The sequence below is a fragment of the Pundamilia nyererei genome, unplaced genomic scaffold (assembly GCF_000239375.1).
Source record: "Pundamilia nyererei isolate P.nyererei 1_Seehausen unplaced genomic scaffold, PunNye1.0 scaffold00143, whole genome shotgun sequence".
NCBI classification, from domain to species: domain Eukaryota; kingdom Metazoa; phylum Chordata; class Actinopteri; order Cichliformes; family Cichlidae; genus Pundamilia; species Pundamilia nyererei.
The window spans coordinates 1,263,533-1,289,945 of record NW_005187544.1 but is presented as its reverse complement, the minus strand read 5'-3'; the positions used below and the strand labels follow the sequence as shown (position 1 = coordinate 1,289,945).

Sequence of the window (26,413 nt, the reverse complement as noted above, 5' to 3'; positions counted from 1 at the left end):
CCCCCCCCCCCAAATTCTTTCATGCATCTCCCATTCATTGCTTTCAAGCTGACTTAGAAAGTAGGACAGGAAGTGACCCGAGTCTGTTTGCCTCTCCACCTATAGTGCATAACCCGTGTGCGGTGAATAATGGAGGCTGCAGCCACCTCTGTCTCCTGGCGCCTGCTCCCAAAGCCTCCAGCTGTGCCTGCCCCACTGGCATCAACCTGCAGACGGATGGAAAGACCTGCACACCTGGTATAAAACAAACTCTGTTTACATCTCAGTAACATTTAGTAAAAAACAAAACAAAAAAAAGAACGGCACTTCACAGTTTAAAAGTTTAACATGTACAAGCGTGTGTTAAGATCTTACAATGTGTTCTGTCTGAAACAAATGCTTTAAACAACATGTCCATCTCAAAGGGAAATCCGATAAGGAAAATCAATTTTTAAAGGACCGAGAAGATAAAAGTATGTCAGCCGCTTTTTGTGTTGCGACAGGAAGACGCTGTGATGTGTGATCCTTTTGTGTGCAGGCATGAGCAGCTTCCTGATATTTGCACGTAGAACTGACATCAGGATGGTTTCTCTGGACATCCCCTACTATGCTGATGTGGTTTTGGCCATCAATAGCACCATGAAAAATACTATTGCCATTGGTGTTGACCCCAAAGAAGGTTTGTATGTCTTCTTAATTTTTTTTGTTTCATAAATATAACCGATGTAGGAATAAAGTCCTCAGCTGTGTGTATGTGTTTGCATGTGTGGCACCTCATGCAGGAAAAGTCTACTGGTCTGATAGTACGCTGAAGAAAATCAGCAGAGCCAACATCAATGGGATATCACACGAAGACATCATATCTACAGGTGAAGGATGGCTTACATGTATAAAGTCTTGTGACTCCGCCTCGTCAGAGTGTCATGACTTCATCTCTCACTGTCTCACTGTAGGGCTGATGACGACTGATGGTTTAGCAGTGGATGCTGTTGGCAGGAAGATCTACTGGACGGATACAGGAACCAACCGCATCGAGGTAGCCAACCTGGACGGCTCCATGAGGAAGGTTTTGGTCTGGCAAAATCTTGACAGCCCTCGAGCAATCGCCCTCTACCACGAGATGGGGTGAGCCTGATAGTTTGACGGCCTTGTATACTCAATTAAAGCAAATCTCTGGTTGTTCTATGTTACTTCATCTTCTGTGTTCTCTTTATCTTCCCGTCCTCCAGATATATGTACTGGACAGACTGGGGAGAGCATGCTAAGCTGGAGCGCTCAGCGATGGATGGCTCAGACCGTGTGGTGCTCATCAGTAACAACTTGGGCTGGCCTAATGGCCTGGCCATTGATATGGCTGGCTCTCAATTACTGTGGGCTGATGCACACACTGAGGTGATTAAATGTTTCCAAGAATAAAACAAAGTGGATACAAGTCACAGTTAAAGATTTAAAAGCTAATAATGCTGTTTTCTAAGATGTAAAAGCTTTGAGCATGAAAGCGTCAGATGTTATGAAGTCATGGTGGTGATCCCACATGTGGTACTGGTCCTCTGCAGCGCATTGAAGCGTCTGACCTCAATGGGCAGAACCGCCGCACCCTTGTGACTCCAGTCCAACACCCGTATGGTTTAACCCTGCTGGGGTCCCACATCTACTGGACCGACTGGCAGAGCCGAAGCATCCAGCGAGCCGACAAGAACTCCGGGGCCAACACCATCACAGTGCGAGCCAACCTGCCAGGCCTGATGGACATCCAGGCTGTAGACAGGGAGAAGCCACTCGGTGAGTCTGGAGGACGGGAAGTGGAGGTCACATTAAAGATCTTTATGATTCCTTGACTTCTGACTTTTTGAATTTTTCTCAACTCACATGGTGATTGAACAATGTCAACATACAAAGTGTGCATGTTTTAAGTGCGCTCCTGTCTCTTTGCACTAATTCGTCACCCTGTGTCCTTTTAAGGCTTTAATAAGTGCGGGAGAAGGAACGGAGGTTGCACACACCTGTGCCTTCCTCGTCCCAACGGCACTTCCTGCGCCTGTCCCACTGGGATTCTGCTCAAGGGAGATGGTAGGTCATGTGACGATTCCCCGGAGACATACCTGCTCTTCTCCAACCGCGTGAGCGTGCGCAGAATCTCTCTGGACACCAATGACCACACTGACATACACGTCCCGGTGCTCGAGCTGCACAACGTCATCTCGTTAGACTATGACAGCGTTGATGGGAAACTTTACTACACCGATGTCACCCTGGATGTTATAAGGTGCAAATGCAAATTTTTGAGATATTAATTTTGTAAAGCACACATTTTGAATAAAGTTTGCCACTGTGCCACTGGTTGTGCACAATAAGTTGAAGTAGCCCCTTATCATACAACGTCCAACATTAACTTGTTTTTCAGGCGCGCTAACCTGGATGGCAGTGGCATGGAGACGGTGATCAGCCAGGGCCTGAAGACTACAGATGGACTCGCTGTGGACTGGGTTGCCAGAAACATGTACTGGACCGACACCGGGCGCAACACCATTGAGGTGGCCCGCCTGGATGGAACTAGCCGCAAAGTCCTAGTCAACAACAGCTTGGATGAACCCCGAGCTATTGCAGTGTTTCCAAGCAAAGGGTAAGAGAGAGGAGTGCACTGGGCTTCACTGACAAACAAAAGGTTATGTTTGGTCTCCGTAGCTCTTAAAGTCAGAAATAGACTGCACTGAAATAGGCAGACAAACAGGCTGACTGTCATCACGAGGTTTTCATTGTTGTACACTGAAGAATCACATAGTTGCAGAATTGTTTGTACCATAGAAAGACATGAGCTTATCAGGCTCACCTCACCTGTGCAGGTTTCTGTTCTGGACTGACTGGGGCCACATCGCGAAGATTGAGCGATCTCACCTGGACGGCTCAGACCGGAAGGTTCTGATCAATACAGACCTGGGTTGGCCCAACGGCCTAACACTAGACTACGACACACGAAGGTTAGCTGAAGCATGACTGAGATATCTGTATGTCCTGTAAATGACTTTAAAGTTTATTATTGTGTAAGAATTCTGCAATAACTGGTAATGAATCCTGCAGGATCTTCTGGGTAGATGCCCACTTGGACAGAATCGAGAGTTCTGACCTGAATGGGAAGCTGCGTCAGGTCCTCATCAGCCCGGTGTCCCACCCGTTCGCCCTCACACAGGTACCCCCAGCCCCCCCCCTCTCCTCTTCACCCTCAGCTGTCATATGCTAGGCTGACCCTTTTCTTCCCTGGCTGCCTTCTCCAATCACCCGCTCTTTCACTCATGAGCTCACCGTGTGATTCTCTCCATCTTTCAGCTCATACTGAACCCATTCGACGTAACCATTTCTTCTACTTCGCTTTCACTCTGACCCTCATTTTTCTTCTTCCCCCCTTCCCTTTCTTCCTCTCGCCCCCTTCTCCTTGTCCGTGTATTTTTCCTCCCCCTCTCTTCTTCTCCCTCGTTTCCCCAGTCGAAGCCGGTGTCCTCCCCTCTAACTCCTTTCTCCCGACTCTCGCAGCAAGACCGCTGGATCTACTGGACGGACTGGCAGACTAAGTCCATCCAGCGGGTGGACAAACACACCGGCCGTAACAAGGAAACCGTGCTGGCCAACGTGGAAGGCCTCATGGACATTATAGTGGTATCTCCTAACAGACAGACAGGTAAGGAGGCTTTTTCTCCTGACAACTCCATCTGACGGGGAAGAGGCCAAAGGTGTCTCTGTTTATTACCTTTTGCTGAAGGAGCCAAAGCTACTGTGGATTTATGAAATATTGTCAGTGCTAGATAATTGGTCTGTCAATATGACGCTCAGGTGGTTTGCTTGTGCGAGTAAGATAACCCTTTCTCCAGCATGGCAAGAAATCTGATTCTTGTTGATAAGGCTGATGGATTTCTTTCAGCCCGTTTAGTATAATCAGATAAATCAGATAAATTATTTTACTTGACACAGATTCTGGTAATTGGGTTGGATTGCATTTTAATTTCATCACTGTGCTGTTACTTGATGCCATCATAACTAAAAGCTCTCAGTTCTAACCTGATAAATGGACCAAAGTAACGGAGGAAACGCTCATTATTTTCAATTATGTTCAGTTAGTTTGAGCTGAACATAAATGTGAACGTCCCCTCTCCTTCCCTTTAGGTACTAACCTCTGTGGGATCAATAACGGCGGTTGCACTCACCTTTGCTTTGCCAAGACCAACAGTTTTGTGTGCGCCTGCCCTGATGAACCAGACGGGCGACCGTGCTCCACAAGTAAGTGTTCTCTGTAATTTATCAGCCTGTACCAGTTAAAAAGTTTTAACTGAACTTTTTAACTGAAAAAGGTAAAAAGTCACAAATAGGTTTTATATAGCAGAAGAACACTAAAATGACAAACCAAGAAATGCCCACTCAGGCCCTTGTTCCTCGTGCTTTGATCAGTTTCAGGTTACATCCCCACCTCTCCTGCCAGAGGGCCCAGCAGCACTCCTGTCCCTAACAAGATCCCTAAAGCTCCCACAGACATCCCACAGAGAGGACCCTCACTGGTCAAGTAAGTCTGTTGTGTTCATTAAATGGTTCACATACCCAGCTCCAAACTGTGTTTGATCTAAATGAAATTGTCCCACTAATGAACACAGTTGTAGACTTGTCGATCTACCATGTTGGCATTTTAACTTTGGAATACAATGGATCTGTTTTGTGTACTTGTTTCTGCCTTACACATTTTTAGAATCCACAGAATCTGAAAGATTTAATGTTAATACACAGTTGTAAATATAGCAAAGTTGTTACAAATCATATGAAGTCCTCTGTGTTGCAGTCTATGGTAAATTAATATTTATTTTCCTCCTTATCGTTACAGCTGCACTGACAAGAACCTAAACATAGAGGGGTGTATGAACACTGTGGTGACAGCTCCTCACGGTCAGTACACCGAGACATTCACAAAGTCTGCCTACAGGGAAAAGAGAAAAGCTAGGCATCACTCTTTCTGCGAGATACAGTACATCCAGGTTGAGTTTACGCTTGAGCTTGGTTCAAAGACTGGCAGCTCACAAAGGCTGCTAGCATAGCTGTGCGACTAGTATAAAGTACACCTCTGAACAGGATCTTGACACAGATTATTGTTTAAGGACTCAGAACAGAAATATAAATGTAATGTGTTTGTAGACAAAGACTGTTGTAGCTGTTGGTTACCAGCCAGCTAGCTAATGTTAAAACAGCTCTGAAGCTAGGCTAATAGTTTCTCCCCCTACTCAGAGTTGGACATCAGTAATGTTTGAATGTGGGACTTAAATAATATATCATTCGCATCAACCAAAGACCAGTTATGACTGTGAAGGTGAATAAAAATGTAAGATATAAGAAAACAAAAAACAGCAATAGAAAGCTACTTTTGCTTTAAAGCTATTCAGTGATAAGCGTTGGCTATTTTTACTAAATGAAATTACTTCTCAAGACAAACATCGCAGACATACAGCTATGTCTGAAAGACTTAAAATAATATTCAATAACCATCTCAAGCTCGTTTCTCACTGGGTATTATGGGGTTAGCTGGGTTAATGACTGACCTGCAATGTTTGTGTAAAACTTTGTAGCAAATCAGTTTAAGCAAAGCCTGTTAACCACCCCTGTAACATGTGTCCTGTCTGTTGTAGGAGAGGGACTTCATGTCAGCTATGTTATCGGTGGGGTTCTGACCATTCTGGCGATTCTGATCCTCATTGCCGCTTTGATCATTTACAGGTCAGTGTCCTGCACAACTTTGCTTAAAAAGAATGTTTAATTATCTACATTTGACACAGAGGATAGGTAAACCTGTAAATTAAATTAAATTGTAATTGCTCTTATTGTCTTATTTTTGATCAACAGACACAAAAAGTCAAAGTTTGCTGACCCAGGAGTGAGCAATCTGACCTACAGTAACCCCTCGTACCGGACGTCCACACAAGAGGTCAAGATCGAGGCATCTCAGAAGCCTCCAATATACAACCAGCTTCGATATAAGAAAGAGGTAACGAACGGTCCACAATCTGTGAGAAGTTGAAAAGGACACATAATGGATTTAACATGAATCCATGGTATTTGCATAGGATGATCACAGACTGTATTGTGTCTAAGCACAGAGACAAATCCCTTTACTGTTTGTCTCTGTGAATAGAATGATTGTAACATGTGACACGACTAGGTCACAGACACCAGCACTCATCTTCTCCTCCCCTCCTTTCTCTCCCTCACCGCAGCTCTCTCACCCCTACAACTCCCTCTCTCCCTTTATCTTTTGACCCACTTGTCCTGTGGAGAGGTAGTTACACAGCATGAAGGAGTCGTGTAATTCTAAACCGTCTCTTTGTTTTACTTCTGCCTTTCACAGCATGTCGCCTGAAAAATCTTAATGAATAACCTCCTTCTTTGGATGTAGTTTCAGAGCTCTGTGATCAGCAGCATGATGATTTTTATCCCACTGAGTGACTGTGTTGTGAAATTGACACTGAAACTGGCAACAAAGCCAAATGTGTGGGTGGATTTTGTTAAAGGTGCTACATGTATCAATAGTAACATTAAGTACACAGTGTGTCAAGCTGACAGCAGTTGTTCGGCTCATACTGTATTTCCCATAGAGCCTGCTGGTAATTTACAAGTAAAAAGGTTATTTCTTAGTAAAAAATAAATCTAAAACTAGCAGCAGCTTCCAGTATTCATCAATCTTTTTGCTTTGGAAAAGTATGCACCAACTTCCTGTTTTTATTCTGTAAAACAGTCCAGATTTTTGTTACTTCTAATTACGTACTTGTAGCACCTTATTCTAAAAATGTATGTAGAAATGTGTACAAAACAAAACAAAAAAAAGCTAAATCCAGGAGCAAGTGGAGCTCCAGCAGCATGGTTTTGTGGGTTTGAACGTGACACTTTGTTCTGGAGTGTTCTCTGACTTATCCCTGAGGTTTGTCCACCTTTTAACAGGCTGAGAGCTTTCTGCCTGATGTTAATACAGTTTAATTAAAAAGAAAAAGAGCAAAGCTTTAGCATTAAAGATGAAAGAAAGAAGCATGACTTGACACATCAAAGGTGGATGATCTCTCTGAACTGCCGACGCAGAGTCAATCACTAATAGTGTTGTTGTTGTCCAGGGGGGAGTGGACGGAGGCTACACCAAGGAGAAGATCCGCATCGTGGAGGGCGTGTGCCTCCTGTCCAATGATGAGCTTTACTGGGACGACCTGAAACAGATCAAGCCGTCCCGAGGCGGGCTGCACACCTGCATGCGCACAGACACCGTGTCCCTGCAGGCCAGCAGCGCTTCGCTAGACGACGGCGAGACGGAGCAGCTCCTCCAGGAGGAGGCGTCTGAATGCTCGTCCATAACCACCCTGACCCCTTCTGCCATCACCCCGCAGCGTCACGCCCAGCACAGCCTGCCCGACACCGGCTGGGTCTCCGTACGCAAGCCCTCCACCGAGAGCGAAGTGTGAAGGAGGCCCCCCGCCCTCTGTGCTTTATCTTGACCATCATTACCTAATATACACATGCAGTCACCTGTATTTAGAGCTGGTACAAACACACAAAGATGAATAGGTACAGAACACAGTAACAGCTGCATATGTAAACTAATGGTACATATCAACCTGGTTAGACACAACTAAGCTACAAAACACACATGTCCTGTCTTTAAAATTGGGGCTCCGTCCTACTTGTCCACACGTGCAGTGCAGTATCCTCAGTGCTGCTGCCTCGAGGCAAAAATGGAGCGTGCTGGAATAAGAAAAACAAAGGACTCTGGAGAGGAAGTGAACAGAGAGACACAAGCGTTAACGTGGAACCTTTTTTTTCTTTTTTCTTTTAAGGATACAGACTCTCAGTGCGACGCTTCTCTGTATACCACTTCACCTTTCTTTTTCTTTGTTTTTCATCCTGGACGGAGCTAAAGCAACATACCCCCCGGACGACGTAACCACAGAGTTCCCTCTAATGCCACTCATGTCTTTATGAACTATATTTATGAACATGTTTGTGGGTTTTTTTTGTTTGTTTTTTTTAATTTGTAGAGTGGGTTTGCTGACTTTCAGAGAATGATGAGTGCGCTAAGCTAGAAGTTTTATTTTTGTGCAGCAGCACCTGTTTTTTTTCTTTTTTAATTAATTTTATTTTTCAAGAGTTGTATTTATGACAGTGCCAAAGGGTGGGGCTTCAGAGTCTCCATGCTTCTTTTTCCATTTCACACTTCAAACAGAGATTTATTCTCATTCTGGGATGTTTGTTTCCTCTGACTTGCCCCTCCTCAACCCCACCGGTGTGGGAGACCTCAGTGTTGGCATCTGCTTCTTTACAGCCTCCAAGGGATTAAACTAGAAATGACTGTAGCAGGTTCTCTCAGTTGGCTGCAGGAGGCCCTCCATTTTCTGTTTAAAGTTATACTTCAGTTATCGCTGATCCTCGGGCAGAGCGGAAGTCACCTCGATGAAGTAACAGCCTAAGTGCCAAATGTTGAATTCTTTTTCCCACTTCAGCTGTATATTTATTTCTCCTCAGATGCACATGGCATTTTCTCACTTATATACTCCACAGATAAAGCTGGTGAGCGATGCAGATACTTGTAAGGTTGTATGAATCCAGGTATTAAACGTATGTCTGTTTTTTTCTGTCCAAAAACACCGGGGGTTTCTCTGAAACCACTTTATTTCGTCGGTCTTTCCAAAAGAAAAGAATTTACTTTCTAAGTAGGTGATTAGTTTTTTTGTGTTTTTATTTTTGTTTTTTTCCCCCATTGCTGATGTGCTTGCGAAACACATTTTTGTAACCAGTGTGTGTAATATCCACTCACCTTCTCCACTAATATGAGATTCATTCTTACTCTGCTTGATAACTGATAGCAAGTAACAATAACAGAAATATTAGATGAACAAGTCATGAGTAACAAACGTTTTAGATTTTTAGATCACCACAAATAACAGTGTGAAGCAAGTCTTGCCTCTCAGCAGCCATCTTTGAACATTTATTTTGAAGACTCTATGTAAATGTATCTGGAAAAACCCTCGTCCTTAACTTCTATGTTCATATGGCCATAAAAAGCCATGTGAACAGATTTTTGATGAAGATCTGACTGGAAAAACGTTAGTTAACTTTGTTCTGTTATCTGCTTCTGACTGCTGACACGATCAGCGTGTCTGCTGCTGTTGCTGCTCGTTCAGATTATGAATACAGCAAAATAAAAGATTTTTAACAAGGTATCTTACCCACACCTTATACGCCTGTGGGGGCGTGCACCTTTACCATGTTCATGGGTCAGTGCTTACGAGATGATTGGCTAAGTCTGGCTCTTTGGGGGCAGACGCAGCACTGCTGCCATCTTTAGCATTTCAAAATTAGCCCATAGATTTGTGGCCAGTGTTATATAACGTTTCTAGTTTGAATTAAGTTTTCTTACTTCCTCAAAGTTCCACTTTTCACTTTCTATTAGCAACCAAGCTTCAGAGGCAAAGATATATTTTTTAAAAAAATTAAAAAATCTTGGCACATACAACCAGAAGTATCTGCTCGGCCAGAAACACTTGGAAGTAAATGAGAAAATTTGTGCTTTTGGTCGTTTGAGTTTAACTCCATCATATCGGACTCTGTGAGGTGCGCTCACAGTGTCTGCCACAGCACAGTGCAACAAAAGGGGTAACTTTGTGCACGCTGTGTGTTGAAAAATTTATCAGACAGCTTACTGAGAAGTGAATTTAATGGCTATCTCACATTGCTTTATTTTTAGCGCCCCATTCTGCCTGTCGATTGTGGCGCAAATGAAAATACTATATTGCTATATGGACAAATATATCTTTGACACATTATAGAATCGTGTATTTTGAAGTATCTGCTACAAGCTCAGCAACATGCTGATCTGCTGCTAGACGAAGCACTGAGGCCAATGAGAGAGGGGCTTGGCAGCTACATGACTACAGTCTCTGATGGTTGGTCGAAGGCAGGCCTACAGAGCATCATAGCGACCCAGGATCCAGTAATCCACACTCACAGTCCCTCCAACTCTGCTGCAGGAATGCTAAAACTGTACAGATTTTATCACGCGGATGTAAGCAAACATTTTTGTTGATACTGGGCTGAGTTGTATAGTCTTTTGTACAAAGGGATTTCATGACCGTTTTTAGACTTGTATTAATTTTACTCACTGGAAAAGAACAATGTTTTTGGTTTTTTTTGGTTTTTGTTTTGTTTTTGCTGGATTATTTTAACCACTGTGTTCCCAAGCCTTGTAAATGATAGGGAAGATGCCAGTTATTTAATAGTGCTCTTTTATCTTATGAAATACTGGTCACGTATAGCTGTTGTAAAGTTAACAAAAAGAGATATTTATGATTTTCGTTTTCGTTGTCACTTGATGTGTAAATATGAAAAGACTGTATATGTATGGCAGTACTAACAAGCTGTGTTGTGTGATATAGTGAATTATCCCTTTGCTATCTTTTAATATAAAATTGCATTTGCATTTCAATGAAACCTTCGTCTCACTCGTCTGTGCGCTCGTTGCTTTTAGACAAACGTGTTTCCTCGTCTGACATGTAGCAATGAAAGGGGATGCTAAAATCTTCAGGTGCTAATTCAGATATTGTTGTTACAATAGGAGGGGAGATTTAATCATGTGGTTTGGGGGGATCTTGTCAAAACAGATTTGTGAGGAGAAGTTGGGTCAGAATTTGATCTGCCATGAGTCTGATTGGCAGCAGCTTCACATTTCAGTATGACAATGATTCCAAACACACTGCCAATGCAGTAAAAGCATAATTGATAATACATACAGTGGACTGGTAAATAGTGTTTTTTCTAATCTAATTGAGCACAAATGCTTTCAAAGCATGCAGGATCATGTTGACAGAGAGTGGAACAAGGTACAGCCAACGTATAACGAAAAGGTTTTAAAGTCCTTCAAGAAGCCAGGCGATCCTGGAAATGAGAAGTAAGCTTGCCTAAGAGTTCAGGCTGTGATGAAGCAAAGGTGGACATACTGGCTTTCAAACTGGTTAGAATTGTTTCACCTCTGGTTTCCCTATGGAAACCCTATGTTCAAACCCAGGACTTTCTCACGGTGAGGCAACAGTTCTAACAGTTATTTATATAATTCATTGGGCATTTTTGTAACAAAATATAAATAAATAGCAGTCATCTTATACAACACCATCATCCCTTCAAGCCTATAATTTTATCAGGAATCAGTATGGTGGATAGATCTTCACCCATTCTTGAGCTTTCATTACATTAGTATTCAGTATAAAAGATGCAGGATGTATAAATGTTACAAATTACAACCAATGTGCAGTATCACTGAGGATCAATGGCGTTTTTGCACTTGTTTTGCAGAGGAGCATGCAGCAAACTCATATGTGTAACCATTCAGTAAACATTTATGTAGAAGACACACGCACAAAACTTTAGCGCCATTTAGTGCTCAGGTTTTTCTTGCGCTGTTGTTTATCGACGTTGTCTGGGCTTCTTCTTCTTTTTAGTTTAATAGCGGTTGGTAAACCAGCTTAGTGGTGCATTACCGCCACCTGCTGCACTGGAGTGTGGCTCCTCCAATAAATGCCCACACCTTTTCCGGCTTTTAGGCCAATCAGCGACGCGCCCTGCGTGAACACGGGGTTTGAAATATGCAGAGACTCGGCTAAGCTAGACGAGAAAGAGAGTTCATCTTATTTTGTAAGTTTTATTCGGGTGTTTTTGTGACATTTTTTGTAGTTTGATGGGAGGCACAGTGATAAATTACTTTTTTTTTATTTGAAATGTTTTACTTGTGACAGTCACTTAGGTTTTAACCGAATGCTAGACGCTAACGTTGCTAAACAGCTAGTGGTAAAGCTAACTCTGCTTAAAAGAATTAGATTTATTTAACCTAACGTTAACCAGCGTTACTGTTTGTAACATAATCCACCACCCGGGCTTGAATCCAAGTTAACTTGCATTTTGAACCTTTTCCATTCTCTATCATCTAAATGATTGACCTTTTTCGTGCCTGCTAAACTCAAGGTTCTGCACTACTTCCTGTCACACACACAAGACCCATGTCAGCGGCTATGGCGAATGATACCGCGTGGATGACGACGTGGAATATGGACACAAATCCCAGTAAGATGACTGTGCCGATTATCTAGTGGTTGGGTTGCTGGGTCCCCAGTTCGATTGTGTGCTGCACAAAACAAACACTGCATGTTAAAGTGGAAGCGGTGCTGGGTGTGGGAGTGATGAGTTGCACTAATCAGCTGGGGTGTCGAGTTGACTGCTTCAGTCTGATCCAACCTGAGGACACGCAATGTGCACAGGGGCCATCTGACCCAACCCTGCTCCTCTATACACATGTGTTGTATGCTTCTTTCAAGTTAAAACGCACACACACATAAAAACAACTGGCCACATAGCAAAAAGCTTACAGCTCTCTGCAGGTTGTCCCAGGCATCCTGGAGCACTTATTGCCATTGTGTGAATTCTGTCTCTTCATGTAATGACTCATTTTGAGGTCAGACCCCAGTCCTGCTTTAATAATTCCACATTTGACTGCCTGTGTTTATTTTCCCATGTGCTGGATAATGAAATCTATGGGTTTTGTATGGAGCCACAGTCATGCAGCATTTGGCATGCACTGTAAACCCTGACAGAAGACTGTAGGGCTAGGTGATGAGAATTCATGCAGTACTACATTAAATATACTCTTTAATTTACAAATGTCATTGTTTATTAGCAGGTGTGATCACCCTAGAAAGCATTATGTAAACTTGATATCTATTTTACATAATGCTGATGATGCCATACTCTAAAGAAAGTCACATTTTCAGAACAAAATCATGGTTTAATAAAGTCCGTATTAATGTCACCTGTCATATTAACTCAATTTTTTTTTTTTTTTTAACTTTTTTTTGGACAAGGCAACAGATGCTGTGGTCTAGATGTCATGGAAGGTCCTCTTCCCCCTCTCCAAGGCAGAACTTCGAGCTCCATGACCTGATGACACGAGCTCCTTCATTCTTTAAGGTCTGTGTCTGAATGTCATCTGTTTGCTGAGCTATTGGAATGATTTTCTCTTGTTTCCAAAGGGCATGCTGTCATTTTAGTCAACTGCGCAGTTTCTTTAAATCAGTCATGTTTTATGAGAAACATGGCATCTGGTATAACATTTTAAAAAAGTATTAGCCCTGTACTCTGGTTTGTCATAGATTATGTTTACCTGTTTGTTTTGGCTTTATTTGCTTTTACAAATTTTTTTCATCATACGTGTCCTGTGGTCAGCTGAGCTTTTTTTAGTGATGCCAGTTAATACAGCTGTTCATCATGAGATGAACCAGGTAAACTCACTTTTTATTTTTTCTCACGTGGGGTTGTGACAGTGATGAGTTGCACTATTAGTCAGGCTGGTGATTGCAGTGGCACAGCCAGCCTGTCCTGACAAGCTGTGGTGACACCTCAAGGTGCACAGGGGCCATCTGAGTCATTTCCCCACCTGACAGGAAAAAAAATAGTGGCTGGCTCCTTAAGGTATTTTCTCACTTGATTTTTTTCAACTGCAGTTCTTTTTCTCCTTTTTTGTTTTGTTTGTTTGTTTCCTTATTTTCCCAGTCTTAAAATTGGACAGCTTATGCTTACATGGGATGACCCAAATATATCCTGCCAGCAAAAGTAGGTGGAGGAAGAAGGACCCCAAAACTGGTGAGCACAAACGGCATAAATCATACATCTTTTATAGATGTGAAATTTACAGTGGATTATCATATTTTAAAAACGTGCATGTGTTGTTATTTAACAAATGTAATCAAAAAGACAAATGGTGATTCAGTCTTGCTGCAATAAAAGTGTGTACAGTTGTGGTCACACATTTACAGAATGGGGTTGCTTTTGGCCATTTTTCAGAGAATATGAGCACCGTCACCCCTTTAAGTTTCTCTTCATATGAGCACCTATCGGAAGAAAGCTGTCCTGATTCCTGCCATAATGTCATCATGTGTTGTGTTATATGTAGTGCCGACGTAGGACAGTTTTCCAATCTCATTGTACTATTGTACTATGTTTGACTGTGCAATGACAATAAAGCGTTATCTTATCATTGGTTCTACTATTAAAGTTTTCTGTCCTTTCTCCTTTCCTCGTCTCTGCAGGCAGCTTAATATCAGAACACTGTCAGCCCTACAGCAGCAGACACTGCAGTCACTGGTACAGCTCTTTGTGGACCTTCACTAGTTGTGCACATCACCAGTCACTGAGCTGCTGCAGAATGACCTACATTGACCCGATGTTACCCAATGCTGGAAAACAATTTCCAGTAGTGAATTCTCAAAGGATCCAAACCTCTTCCTTCTTATTTGATGATTGAAACATCAGCTTGCAGCCTCGTGCACAGGTGAAATATCATTATTATTATTATTATTATTATTATTATTATCATCATTTTTTTTAAATGTATCTCATGACTGATGAACAGGAAAACTTAAGTAGTTCTCTACTTGTTGTCTTGCTATTGTCTCATCTGTTAGGCTTTGCCAATACGTTGCTCTACAGAGGCCAGTTTTTACTTACTAAAGTGTTTTCCTTTCTGTTAGCGAGGAATCGGACAAGATTTTGCATCAGAAGAAATATCCAAAGTGGTGGGGAGCATCATGACCAGCCTTGGAAGATCTGTGTTATTGGCTTAAATTGAACATTTTCCTTCACTCTTACCACAGCAACAACCATCCAGGCAAATACTGTAATAAAATGGCACAAACTTGTATCATATTTCTCGTAGTTCTGATTTTGGGGTCATAACATCCAGCTCTCAAATAGCTGAATTAAAGCAGCAGAGGGTTCATTAATCACTTTTGCTGAAAGTGTTTTGCAGAAGTGACAGCAACTGGACTCCTAAGAACGATTACAGTTTCAGTGAATGCCTTGCATCATCAGAGGCTTCAGCTCATTTTAAATATCTGCTTGTTCTATTGTTTTGTCATCGAGCAGGGTTAGAAGCTTGTTTGCCTGGCACTATGATGTGTATGTATTATTGTAGGGTCTACCTTACAATATAAAGTGGCTTGAGGTGACTGTTGTGATTTGGTGCCAGATAAATAACTTTGAATTGAATTAATCTGTATTCAGATATTTATGTACCCAGAAAACGGAGAAAGTAACTGTATAGTTGTAACATTGAAGATTCTCTGCAACATCTGTGCAGGAAGCAAACTTGAGATGGTTGGTGTTAAACTTAGCAATATCCTGCTGTTCACCCGGTTAGCTGTAACTATACTGATAATGAAATCACTGGTGTATTTTTACACCTTTAGATACTGATTTACACAGGCTCTGCAGGTTTGGTGTATCTGTAGAGTATCAGTGGTTTACACATGGATTTCTTTTGAATAAACCATAATTGCTAACAGACATATGTAATGTAGGTATTTGGCACCAGTACAGATCATCTTACTGTGATATCAGCCAGATATGAATAGATTATAGAGAACTGGCTTCTTTATTTACACGGAATTGAAAGGGGGAGGAGTAAAGATGGGACCACATTCAGGTTGGCTCAATCTTCACTTTAAGAAAAAGGGGGGGAAAAATGAATATAAATATATAAAAAAAGATGTGCTCCTGCTATTAAATTACAAATGTGTACATCCTCTCAGTATCACATTCCTATCTGTTGTTTTTGTTTGGTTTTCAGTCAATACAGAAATATGAAATGACAACATGACCTAAATAAACTAAATTCAGACATGTGACAAGTTGCTGTTCTCCATGGTTTCCCATCTCTGCTGTATAGTAGAATTTTAACCACCAGGTGGCAGTTGAATATCAGTGATCACCTCCAGTCTGTTGCCTATAATGAGGTAACACATTTTACTGGACTAATTAGTGCCTCAAAACTGCACACACTGATAACTCCTGCAGCATCGTTTTTCATCCGTATCCTGTGGTGCACACGCCATGTAGGATTCTGTGGAAATGAACTTCACAATCGCTCTCGCACAAACGTGTTTTAACATTGTTTTAATGTAAATGTGTAAGACTGCCATTACCTCAACTGTATTGCTACACTTTAAACACTTCTAGCTTTTAAAGTAAAAAGTTTAACAATTTAAAGTGCAAAACAGATGAATTCAAATGTTTTGGGGGATGCATATGTAATCAAATATATTTTGAACATACTGACCTGGTATTTGCTCAGTTTGAACACGAATGATTTTAAGTGTTTGGATGTTGCACTACATGTCATCCATTCATTTAAAAATAAATAAATAAATAAATATTGTAACTTTGAAGCTATTGAAATGATTGGCTCAACCTTCCACTATGCTACAGTCACATTAAGAAAAACAGTGGTCAGGATTACTGAAAAAGAAAATGTATCAATTTGTGATTGAATGGGTTCAAACTGGCAGTTACATGGAATTTAATAAATCTCTTGCTGTCTGCATACACAGAATTTCACATCGGCTACTTACAAATTCCCACCACTCAAATTCCTCTTTGTGACATGGTTGCTGAAGGGCAGTGATTTAGCTGCAATATTACACAGGTACTCTGCAACTTGTTTTCAGAATACAACCAGCTGGCATCCTCTATTCTATTCTACTCCTCTATTGCAAAGAGATTGCAGATTGATTGATTGCAAAATCTGTATCCATAAATTAGATGGCAATTATTTGTAAACCTTCACCAATCGGAGAGCGACAGAGTCAGCCCAAGTCAGGCTGTGATTGTTTGGAAGCAGATTGCCTCCGACACGGTGATCTGTGTAATTGTCATGTATTTAAATGTGCAAGCATGGAATTCCTTGTAACTGGTCACTAATTCCAATCATTGGAATCTCCTTGCAGCCACCTCCTTCCTAGTTGCAAGGAAGTTGTCTTATATTTGCTGTAGTGTGACTGAGCCATTAGTTATGATGCCTTGAGGCCCAGGCTGCTGAGAGATCTCCTTTGATGTACTGAGCTCTTCTCCTTCACACCTGTCTTTTTCATTCCTGCTCACTCTTCATCCCTCTCTTCTTCCTCATCTACTAAGTGGATGTGGTAAATGGCTGCTATCCCTGACCCTGGCTCTGCAAGAAGTTTCTTCCTGTTAAAGCGACCATTTTTCTCCCCACTTTCACCTCATATAGGCTCATTGAATGGCTTGGGTCTGTAGAGTACAATATATAAAGTACCTTTAGATGACTATTCAGGGGAATCAGCAGTACATAAACTGAATAAGATTAAACTGGATTTTTATCATTTTAAGCAAATCAGACTAATGGGTCAGTTTATAACCCTTCTATGCCACCCACTGAGAAATCTCAAAGGACAGATATTTAGGTTGCTTTAGCCTGACAGTTGCTTTGCAAACAACGTCCACCCCAGCACCTTTCCATGCTATGCATGACTTAATTGATATCATGAATGTTGTCATTGCCAAGGTCTGTTTTGTATGAGGTACGGAATTTTTACTACTCTCACTGCCAGTGAGTTTCTGTGCATGAACAGGGAGCTCTCAGAACAGAGCTGGCAAATATAAACCACTGCAGCTGAGGAACAGACAATCTGTGTTCTTACTGACAGATTTATTGTTGAGATTCACATTGCCTGTTTCACTGCATATGTATATTTAAAATCAAAAAAAGAATCAGTGCTTTCACACATTCCCACGGGGGTTTAAAATATAATTTTTTCCTCCTGCTATCTTGCATCACCTTTCCCTGTGACTCAGAGCGGTGATTGACAGCAGCGAGGGGAGCGATCATAGATGGCTGAATGACTAGTCTGTGGTACCAGAGGCAGGGCTTGTTTTGCTTTTAACTGTACCCACAGGGGAGTTGAGGAACATCCAGCTTCTCACAGATGTTTCCAGAGTTTTGGTTAGAGGGAGAAGTCCAAGACTTCAGAGGGAGAGGGGTACAACTCTTAAGAGATAAACAGGTTTGTGTAGCCTGAGGAGGCCATCCTGTGAGTGCGGAGGTCCGGAGGGAACTAACTCTGTCACAGTCCTCAGAGGACATTTTTACAGGATGCTCTGTAGATGTGAGATAAAAGGAAGGGATTATATTGTAAGTTTAAAATCATTTTTTGCTAATGATGCCATAATCTTTTGTTCAGGCACTGATAATCTCAGATCCCAGGCTTCAGTGTGCACATAAATATGTACACATTGTTGTCACATGCTACACCAACACATGTTTATTAGTAGGAGGTAGTTTTTCCTTCCCCCTCAGTGAGTCACGGTGCACTCATACTCCTTGATAATGAAAAGCCAATTAACATTTCTTGTCTGAAGTGGTTGAATGCACGAAAATGTTTGTTTAGTGCCTTAAAAGATCGTACCAATGCAGGAAGAACATTTTGTGTAATGGCTGCATTGCAGATTTTCTCATTTTTCTCATTTAAGCATTTTTGGCTCATGTAGACAGCACCATAGCAACTGCAGGTTGTTAACTGCCAGCCAAAAGAGACGTTTAACCCCAATGCTAACATGCTAACTGAAAAATCTTGCTTTATGAGACAGAGCTCAGGTTTTGATGTCTGAACAGGAACTATGTACAACAGGCAAACATTTACCTGAATCACAGGAGAAACTACAATAAAGCTAGCATATTCACAATTTTTCACACTGCAGTCAAAAACAAAAGAAAAACTGCCACATCATCGTGGGCGTGATTTAAAATGCTCATATTGAAATGTTTCCCTGAAAAAGCCCACCACATGCCAAGAGTTCGTTGAAGTGTACGGCACAAAAGGCAGACTGAAGAAGACAAAAAACAAGCTGCTGTTACTGCAAAGCTCAACGAAATCTGAAGCTTTCTGATTTAATTAAGTTCATTTGTAGCGTTCCTCAACCGCAGACACTCAAACTGAATGTTGATATTTTTGTACATATACTTAATAGCATAATTATAAGAACACATATTTGTCTGTTAAATTTAAGGGTAAAGCTTTTCACAGTGATTTCAATCAGGGTCACCACAGTGGGTAGCTTTGCATATTCAGTTTGGCAGATTTTTATCCTCACATGCCGTTATGATGGGATTTGTGTCTGCATCTTTGGGAACTACACTATAGAGCCACCTGCAAATATTACTTGATTTGAATTTGAATAATTCTGGTAACATTCAAATAAAAAAAATAATCCAGTGGTTTAAGGATAAATTACTATTGTGAAATAAAAGAAGTCAGTGTGCATCTTATTGCAGTTCTTCATCTAATGCTAACCTCAAATTTACCAATGTCCTCTCCATGAAGAAGAAATTAAACAATGTATTTGTTCTTGTCTCATTTTAACTGAGTGTGTGCATCTTCATTTTCAGTAATGCTACCTTCTCTCCACTGTTTCACCTTGAGTATCAATTATAAAGAGGACCTTAAAGAACACCTCCAAAATGATGCCAGCAGCTTGCAACAGGAGCAACAGTTTCAATATGTGAAACTAAGCCAAAGCATGAAGCCAAGACAAAGCTGCAGTGGCTTCAGGATAAGTCTGACTGTGTCTTTGAGTGGGACCCATGTAACCTCTGGGGAGAGACCTGAATATGTCAGATCAGAGATGCCACCCCTCTAATCTGACAACTCTCAGCAGAACCTTACCTGAAGAATGAGGTTGCCAGGTTTGTTTAGAAGTCACTGCAATGATTGCCAAAAACAAAAACACTTCTACACAGTCTCACATTAATGGTCTGATGTAGTAAATCACATATCAGTGGGGGGGGTTTTCTATATATGGGTCATAAAAAATGGTGGATGCTCATATTAAGCATGGCTAAGGTTTCAAATGTATGGGCAAGTACAACTGTGCCTGATATGTTTACCCGAGGCACAGCTTTGGCTATGAGCACAGAAGCCCCACCCACCTGCTGTTCTTCCGTTTGTGAGGAGAAGCCAATCAAAGGAAAGTTGGCTGATAGAGAGGGGGAAGGGAGATAAAACAGCTTATTAGGATAAATTTCCACTGACATCAGAAAAGAGCAGCTAATAAGAACATCAAATATCTGTTATTTAAAACAAACAAACAGACATATCAACAACAACATGCTTTCATTATTGCCATTAAGGATTGTATCAACACAATTAAATTGTTCCGATATATTTTACAGTGGTTTTAATGACACCTGCCTGGAAAATTCAGGGTTTTTTTGGTCCAAAATCAAATTTCAATTTGCGCCTCATTGATTCATGTCTACACAGGTTTGAGGAGCTCTTTCTCACTATGGTAAATGGACTGGACTGCTTCTTGCATAGCACTTTTCTACTGTACTTGAGCACTCAAGATACTTAATATGACATGTCTCATTCAGCAAAGCACTTTTTTTTCAGTGTCTCAGTGCTTTCTATCTAACACACCCACTCTGATAAAAGCATTGGGAGCAACTCAAGTTTCAGGATTTTGCCCAAGGATGCAGACACTTTGGGATGCAGACCTGAGGAGCCAGGGATGAAACCACCATGCGTCTGATTAGTAGATGACCTGCTCTACCCCCTGAACCACAGCCACCCTGCTATGGTAAAATGAATAGGGATTTTTCAGCTGGAGCCTTCACAGAGACCCTGTAAGTGACAGTAAAGTAGCCGTTGAAGAGTTGTGTAATCTAAAATACTTGTTAATTAAGAGTTCATTACACTGCTGTTTGCATCAACAGCATGTTTGCGTTATCAGTTATTCAAAGGTGGAGATTTTCCATTAAAGCCTGAACACACCAGCAGCCCCCCCACCCCTCTGTATCATACTTGTTCAGTGTATTTGATAACAGTTTCAAAATTCAATTTGCAGCCAATCCATTTTTAAGCTATGCTGCTGCCTCGTGTAACGCTGCGGCTTCTGATAAGGTGGTTTTTCAGATACCTGGAAGGTTCTTAGTAAAGTGTATATCCTCGGGCATTTCTCCATATACATGGAAATATCTAAATAATACAGACAGCAACAGATTGAAATGCTAATGTGGCTGCATGTTTTCCTGTGTGCTTTATTTGTATCTGCTCAGCAACAATGACACGCAAAAAAAGAATGCAGCACATGTACTTAATTGGAAACTTCTTTTTGTACTCACAGAAACGTGTGACATGTGCAGATGAGTCATTGCTTTGCATTTTTTCTTTATCTTCCCACATTGGTAGTTTATTCTTTTCGGTAATTGAAAAACAGAGCGGGATATTATTTTGGGACCCACATGTACAGGGCAAGACCACAGGCTGGATACTTTTTTATCTGAATATGAAGCATCAAAAGCCTAAGTGGAAAGTGGTAAAAAAAAATGTTAATAATAATTAGGAACAGCTAACGCCTTCAGCTCAAGTTCTGCTGGTTTAATAAAAGCAGCATGCAGCAGATTTGTATTAAGCACCGTGCCGGTGTAGCTGCTCTAAAAACCACAAGGGAGCACACAAATGAATAGCGTGTTTGTTTATACCACCTCAGGAAAATGCAACTAAAATAGGCTGATATTTAGCAGGCTGTGTTCTGCCATGATTCCTGCTCACAGACACGCCATTTATTTTCATAAAGCTTATGCCTTTTGGCAAACTAAAACCATGAGAGCATGCTCTGAGATCATAAAGAGGCTTTCAGAAACACTGCAGCATGTCGCTGCCTGGGAACCGTGTCGTGTCGGTTGTAGTTTTATGGCGAGATCTGCTAAAAGAAAGCTTGTGCACACATGACTTTCTGTGAATCACGTGCCGTGGTGAAGGCAGACAGGTGATGGGGGAGTTTGGAGGTGTTAAGTTACATGTTTGCTGCCAGAAAAGGATTTCTTCTTCTTTTTTTTAAACAAATGTGTTCCAGCATAGATGCACTGAAAAATGTGTAGTGTAAACAAAGTATGGAGGCAAATTTATACACACTCAAAGTGAACAGGTAGATTAAAACAACAGGGCGGACATGGAGAAGACACACGGCTGAGATTTCTTACAGGTATAAGGATGTCTGTTTATAAACTGACTAGTCCATAGCTCAGCAGAGAGGATGATGAGACAAAGGAGTTTAGAAATCTGCAAAATCTACACCTATCAAATGCAGGTAGCGGTTTGTTGAGATGGCCAGCTCCAGATAAGTTTTTATCTTATCTGTTTTTAGGCCAGAGATGTGAGGCTGTAACAGCAAGTGGGCAGTTGAGGGAGCCTGGGAAACTCGAGTATTCCCAGGAAATTCTGAATTTGAGAGCAGCCAAATTGAAAGGAACTGACTGAAAGTATCTTAAATAGCACAAGAGGTGGGAATGGACCCAGAAGTGAAGAAATACTGGGACACAGTATTTTCTAGCACTCAATGTTTTCTGTACCTCTTAATGAGATTTCGAAGCTAATCTGGTTCACACTCAAGCAAACTGGTCCAGTTCTCTCAGGTTTAATGGTTGTCTTTTTGTATTGTTTTTTAATAGATGTTCCAGTGAACTAAGATCAGGAGTTTTCAAATCCTGCCTTGACTGCTTTTATATGCACAGCTGGAGCAAGGCGTAGTTATTAATTGTTTCTGGTACAACTGTTCACGGTGCAGCAGCAGCAGCTCCGACTGCTAACTTGTCGGTTAATTTGACACATTTTGCCGCAGTTATTTATCTATTTTTATTTTGCTTTCTAAACTTTTCAGCTGCACGAGCGTGCAGCGAAAGGACAGCGCCCAGTTGTGTTAAGAGATTTGATTGGGCAATCCAGTGCTAGTTGTGAAAATGAACCAATGGGCTGCTGTCAGTGCTTGTAGGGCCGGTGGGGCCTGCTTGTGAGCAATTTCAAACTGAATTTCTATCATGACCGTGGCTGACCTTCAGTACCTTTACGGCCCACCAGGGGGCCCTGTCCGACACTTAGTGAGTCAGTGATCTACAGTATTAAAACACGCATTACCTGCATCCTTTTGTCCCTAACAGCACTGATGAACCCTATGATTTTGTGTGGCTGACTGCAGTTCTTTGCAGTGTTTTGGTTCCCGTCACATTTTTGACTCCCTAAAAGCACTTGCACTTTTGTTTTTTCACTATTTATGTTATATTTGTTTCTATTTATTCAACTTCTGTTTTGTTTTGTTTTGTTTTGTTTTGTTTTAAATCAGTTTCCCTTTTGTTTTGTGTGTTTTTGCAGCATTTCTCTCTTTGTTGGTGTTTTGCATTTGACCTCTCGGGGTTACTGTAGCGAACACTCATGTGGCATGGTGAAAAAGAAAAGAAAGTTTAACCTTGAATTTAGTGGAACTTCTTGGCAGCGTTAACCTCCATCTGGCGTTTCATGCAGCTGCTCGTGAGTCTTGCACAATAATGAAAAGCGTTTTTGGAGCATTCCTCTGTTTCACATGGTTTCATTGATCAATATTACTGGGAGAGTCTTGAATGACCAGCACTTGTCGGGTGATGTCCCAGCATCTCAACTGGGTTAAGATCAGGGCCTAGAAAAGTAGGAGCACAATGATTTTCTTTATGCTGTCCTTTCAGTAACACTATTCTCAATTTTTCCTATGGTGGCTACAAGAACAAAGATTTAGGCAGTTTGAGGAGATTTCTGTAGGTGTGTTGCTGTTGGATTCATCAACTCTTTTATTGATTTCCAAAGAGCCACAAATTGCATTTGTAACCTTTACTAGCTTCGAGACCTAGCTCACTGTGGCTTGTCTTTCTTGAGCAGAGCTGACTTTGTCAGTAACCTGACTTTGTAGGATTTTATTTATAGACACACCTCTACAAACCAGAGAACAAACCAGAGAATAAATAATATATAAGAGTAGCTTAAACAGCAGTAATTAGAGTAAAGGTTTTTTACATCCTGTGAGTGTTTACTAAGTGTGTTTAAAGGAACAATAAGGAACAGAGCTCAGACCTTTATGTGTCACTCCAGACTTCCTTGATAAACTTTATTGTGTCTGGCACAGATTAGAGGGAATCTTTGTCAGACGCACAAAGAAACCCTACAAATTAACTGAGTTTCCGTCATAGAGGTGCTTTGTTTTTTTCTTTTAAAAGCATTTTTCCCCTTCTGTGAGCAAATCTGATGCGCTTTACCAGAAACGCTGAAGTTTTGTTTCATTTGTATAAAAGACATTTTCCCAGAAGCATTGTGACTTGTCACCAAGCATTGTAGTAAACTTCTTTTGCACTGTTCACTTTCAAAGTTGGGTGTTACTGAGTGACTTTGATTCAGAACGCAGCTCATGATGCTGCACAGCTTGATCTTGGAGTTCAGTTTGTATCTATTTCAAATTTTCTTTGCAGTCCTCTACCATTCAGACTACCCGTGATTCAGTCTGGGGTGAGATTGCTTTACTCCAAGTAAAGTGGTGAAGATCCTACAGTAACCTACAGGAAATGACATAACAATGTTAGGTAACAGGAACATAAGGAGATGGAGATGCCCTTATGCTCTTTATCTTGACCACACTTGCCAAGTATTTTTTTCTATTCTGATTCCCTTGCTCATGTTCAGCGTAGCACACACAACAAGCTGCTTTCACTATTTATCTAAAGGCGATAGAACTTCTCTTGTTTTACAGCATCAATGGTTTACTCTGCATGATTGAAAATAAAGGGTTTTTTAAATTCAGCTCATTTGTAGGAAGAACAATGGATTGTTGCGGTGAGGTATAAAGATGGCAACAGTTTTTGGTTATACCTGTATCTATCACAGAAATCCACATAAGGAGGAGAAGCAGTCAGTGAAACCGCTCAGCGACGTCGCTGGAGATTTGAATGTTGTATAGATGTAAGCTTCAGTCAGATCCGGGCTGACATTAACCTTCCCGGCTGTCCCCTTTCCCGCTCAGAGGTCTGTCCGTGATGGATGACCTCTCCTTCACACACAACGCACGGATTTCTCACAGCTCATGCCCATTAAGAGCATATCCTTATAACAGGATTAAGGGGCCAGTAATGGAAACTCAGGGAACCCGGTCCCGTAATCTCCTCCTTGATACGTTTTGCTCTGATCAATCTTTGTTTGGGTGCCTGGGAGGTAGTTGAGAAATGTCATTGGCTGCAGTTTGAGAGGTGAGGGCGTGTGAAAGCGTGTGGTTGTGGATATTCAGTGTCACATGTCAGATTCATTTGTCTAACTTGTTGGGCGTGGATTCATATTGTGCTCTGGCTTGGGGTGTCGAGAGGAGTCATTAGTTATTATCTGTGAAGGGTGTTGCATCCATGATTTATTCGGTGCCGCAGCAGAGATTGTGCAGGTGCATTATGCCATCATTATAGCTTCAAGCGTGACCCAAATTTCCTCTGCCCCTCTCGCTTTGCCCTCCTCTCCTCTTTCTTGTGCCCCCACCCTCCTTCAGTGGTGCCTTCTGAATCCAGATGGGGAGCAGACTGTGACTGCAGCTTGTTATGAGCCGCGCTGTGAGACCAGACCAGGCGGAGGGAAGGCAAGACAGAACAAGAGAGGAGTAACTGGGAGAAAAGCAAGTGGATCTGCACAGCACCAAATCTCAGAACATGCATGAGTCCAATATTGTTTACTGCTGTGAATGTAAGGAAACAGCAGAATTTTAACAAATCACACTGGAACAGTTTAGCAGACACATAATATGTACAGCTGTATGTACACACAGAAAGACACACACAGTTGCTACACATGATATGAAATCCCAGTAGATCAGCAATCTCTGAAATACTCAAACCAGTCCATTTGGCTGCTCCCTTACTCACAAGGAGTGATTCACAGTCAGTCTGCATGATTGATTTGTCAGAGTTTTACACAGAATACCATTCCTGTCACAATCCTGAAGGATTTGTACCTCTTCCTAAGATTGAGCTGGGGATCTTTAAGAGGTACATGTGTAAACCACTATGCTACAGAGCCACTGGAAACAACCGTGCAACACTCAAAGTCTCTGAAATCACCCTTTCTCCCCATTTTGATGCTGGTTTTGAACCTCAGCAGGTGTCCTTGACCACGTGTAATGTAATTTGTTTTTAAAAAAAGACAGTTCAACAACAACAAAATGCCAGAGCAAAGACGCTATAATTAAAGTCAATACAACCGATGGGTCGGTCCATTGTTTGGTGACTTTACTTCAACTAGCTTCCCTTGCTCTCTCTTTTGCTTAAGCTAACAAGAAATGCAACAATTTAAGCAACTTGTCTAAATCAGTGTCACAACAACAGTGTCCAAACGAATTGTATACTTTCATAGGTCAGTGACTTCAGCAAAAAAAAAAATCTCTCAAATGTGATAATGAGATTATGGTATGAAGCAAGAAACCTGCAGTATGTATTAGTGTAATGCTGTATTTTTTGCATGTAATATTTAATTTAACTGTGTGACTGTGAATGAGGCTTTCACAGTGAAAAGGGATGAAAAGTTATACAGGGGAATCTGACCCTCACTGACTTATTCAACTACCTGCACCATCTTACCTTTTCCGCCAAAATTTCACGCATACACACACACACGCACACACGCACACACGCACACACGCACACACGCACACACACACACGCACACACGCACACACGCACACACACACGCTCACACTGCATCAT

General features: G+C 41.5%; 1 protein-coding gene and 1 long non-coding RNA gene across 4 annotated transcripts in view; both read left to right on the top strand.

The window, feature by feature from the left end:
* Nucleotides 1-10,462, top strand: part of lrp4 (low density lipoprotein receptor-related protein 4) — a 108,030-nt gene extending 97,568 nt beyond the window's left edge. Inside the window, exons 22-39 of one of the 3 annotated variants that reach the window (XM_013913660.1) lie at nucleotides 106-237; nucleotides 518-658; nucleotides 762-848; nucleotides 933-1,104; nucleotides 1,209-1,371; nucleotides 1,536-1,761; nucleotides 1,942-2,245; nucleotides 2,384-2,602; nucleotides 2,823-2,957; nucleotides 3,058-3,166; nucleotides 3,460-3,652; nucleotides 4,135-4,248; nucleotides 4,417-4,528; nucleotides 4,841-4,902; nucleotides 5,637-5,724; nucleotides 5,851-5,992; nucleotides 6,222-6,283; nucleotides 7,110-7,164. In XM_013913660.1, the coding sequence (XP_013769114.1) occupies nucleotides 106-237; nucleotides 518-658; nucleotides 762-848; nucleotides 933-1,104; nucleotides 1,209-1,371; nucleotides 1,536-1,761; nucleotides 1,942-2,245; nucleotides 2,384-2,602; nucleotides 2,823-2,957; nucleotides 3,058-3,166; nucleotides 3,460-3,652; nucleotides 4,135-4,248; nucleotides 4,417-4,528; nucleotides 4,841-4,902; nucleotides 5,637-5,724; nucleotides 5,851-5,992; nucleotides 6,222-6,263 (2,441 nt within the window). In that variant the 3' untranslated portion in view covers nucleotides 6,264-6,283; nucleotides 7,110-7,164. Of the gene's footprint in view, nucleotides 1-105; nucleotides 238-517; nucleotides 659-761; nucleotides 849-932; nucleotides 1,105-1,208; nucleotides 1,372-1,535; nucleotides 1,762-1,941; nucleotides 2,246-2,383; nucleotides 2,603-2,822; nucleotides 2,958-3,057; nucleotides 3,167-3,459; nucleotides 3,653-4,134; nucleotides 4,249-4,416; nucleotides 4,529-4,840; nucleotides 4,903-5,636; nucleotides 5,725-5,850; nucleotides 5,993-6,221; nucleotides 6,284-7,109 lie in introns of all 3 variants that reach the window. The other 2 variants (XM_005744403.1, XM_013913659.1) reach the window with 2 other exon arrangements.
* A 981-nt stretch (nucleotides 10,463-11,443) lies between these two features.
* On the top strand, nucleotides 11,444-14,956 carry LOC106456371 (uncharacterized). The gene is made up of 6 exons (XR_001290515.1): nucleotides 11,444-11,670; nucleotides 11,998-12,096; nucleotides 12,891-12,996; nucleotides 13,579-13,668; nucleotides 14,115-14,356; nucleotides 14,556-14,956. It is a non-coding gene; the product is annotated as an uncharacterized LOC106456371 (long non-coding RNA).
* Nucleotides 14,957-26,413: the final 11,457 nt, after the last annotated feature.